Here is a 1,556-nt window from a genome sequence, read left to right as displayed (position 1 = left end):
AATACGAGTCTGTGTCTGGTTCTGATCCGTCAGCATCCCGAACTTCCCGCTGATGTCCCCAGCCTCATATTCATCCACAGTCCCTGCCCGCAGCAGGAGAAGCAGACACATTCCAGGAGAAGGGGTTGAAGTGGTCCATGACGTTGTTGTCCGAGCAGGGCTCTCCTGTAATATTAATAATAATATGGTTTATTTGATAAACGCCTTTCACAAAATGAGGGAAAAGGATTGATACTTTGYGTTTTAAGAAAATGAAGATTTGATCAAGTAATCTGTTCATATTACAAAACAGTTACAACTTTGAAATGAATTARCAGATATACACACAAAGGCTGAACAAACACTCAGAACACTAGAGGACTTTCACAACACTCAAGGACATCTGGCTCCCATTATAAAGAACATGAAATAGTACCTGTGGTACTGATAGGCAGCATGTGGACGTGGTAGCCCCCAGCCCTGGAGCTGAGTCCAGCCAGGGAGACGTCCATCATGGTTGGGCCCTGAGGGAAAGCCTGGGAGAACCGGAYTTGGCCCCTGGAGACCCCTGGTCCATGCCAGGGGCCCAAGACCGCCGCGGGCATCCGGACCTCAGTGAGGTTAGCACAGGCTATCCTGGGGGCGGCGCCGTCCACACTGTGGATCACCACCGATCGACCAATCATGGAGCCCGACCTGGCGGGAAGTGACAACCAGGAAGTGGTATCCGTGAAGAAGTGTTTGGCTGACGCCCCACCYACTCGGGTCCCCAGGTCGAGGGTGCTGTGCTTTTTGGAGAGGTCCCCCACCTCACAGGAAAAGGGTCTGGAGGGGCCGCAGTGCAGGGCRTAGCTCAAATCCTTTGTGTCCACGTTGAAGGGGTTCCAGTGGTCCCCYGTSGTCCCACACCTCCCCTTGTCCGCGTCTGTCTCCGAGCTGATAGGATACATGTGGATGTGCCAGTGGTGGTTACGCGTAGCGGTCTCGGAGGGTCTCCCATAGGACAGATCCATGAAGACTGTGACATCAGACAACGGGTTGCTCTTGAGTTGGACGAACTGGACCATACCCACCACAGGGTGACGGAATGTAGCCCTGGCTACATGCACCTCTCCTGGGTAGCCTATGTAGGCGCACAGGAACCTAGTTCCATCCGGACGGTGGATTACCACAGACCGACCCACTATGCTGTTCTGTCCGAACAGAGGGAGGTTGAAGTCTGTGAAAACTGCGTCCATCACAGCTTTACCCTCTAGTGACCCATGCCTGGCGCTGAGGTCCCCTACTTCATACCGGTCATGGGTCGACCCAGGTCCAGAGGGGTAGGTGGGATCTTTAGTGTCCATCCCAAAYGGGTTCCAATGGCCTCCAACGTTGTCGTTGGAGCAGGTGGTCTGYGGCGGTGACCTCATAGGAGGTGTGGGGAAGTGGTGGATGTGATAGGGTCCGACCCGGCTCCCCAGATTGGTCAGATTCACTCTCAGTTTTGTGACTTCGAACGGCGAGTCCTGCCTGAAGAGGAAGTAACCCTTGACCCCTCTCATGTTCACCAGGGCGCTCACCCCCTTCCTGTCCAT

The 1,556-nt window shown here is 54.2% G+C and overlaps 1 protein-coding gene across 1 annotated transcript; it reads right to left on the bottom strand.

The window, feature by feature from the left end:
* cusr (Copper-only SOD repeat protein) lies at nucleotides 1–1,547 on the bottom strand. The gene is made up of 2 exons (XM_024145983.2): nucleotides 416–1,547; nucleotides 1–165 (listed from the first exon to the last, which is right to left on the bottom strand). The coding sequence occupies exons 1-2, from the start codon at nucleotides 1,521–1,523 to the stop codon at nucleotides 71–73; spliced, it is 1,203 nt and encodes a 400-aa protein (XP_024001751.1). The 5' UTR covers nucleotides 1,524–1,547; the 3' UTR covers nucleotides 1–70.
* Nucleotides 1,548–1,556: the final 9 nt, after the last annotated feature.

Source organism: Salvelinus sp. IW2-2015, unplaced genomic scaffold (assembly GCF_002910315.2).
Source record: "Salvelinus sp. IW2-2015 unplaced genomic scaffold, ASM291031v2 Un_scaffold13687, whole genome shotgun sequence".
Classification (NCBI taxonomy): Eukaryota; Metazoa; Chordata; class Actinopteri; order Salmoniformes; family Salmonidae; genus Salvelinus; species Salvelinus sp. IW2-2015.
The sequence above is the reverse complement of the archived record's forward strand: the minus strand, read 5'-3'. Positions and strand labels throughout refer to the sequence as shown.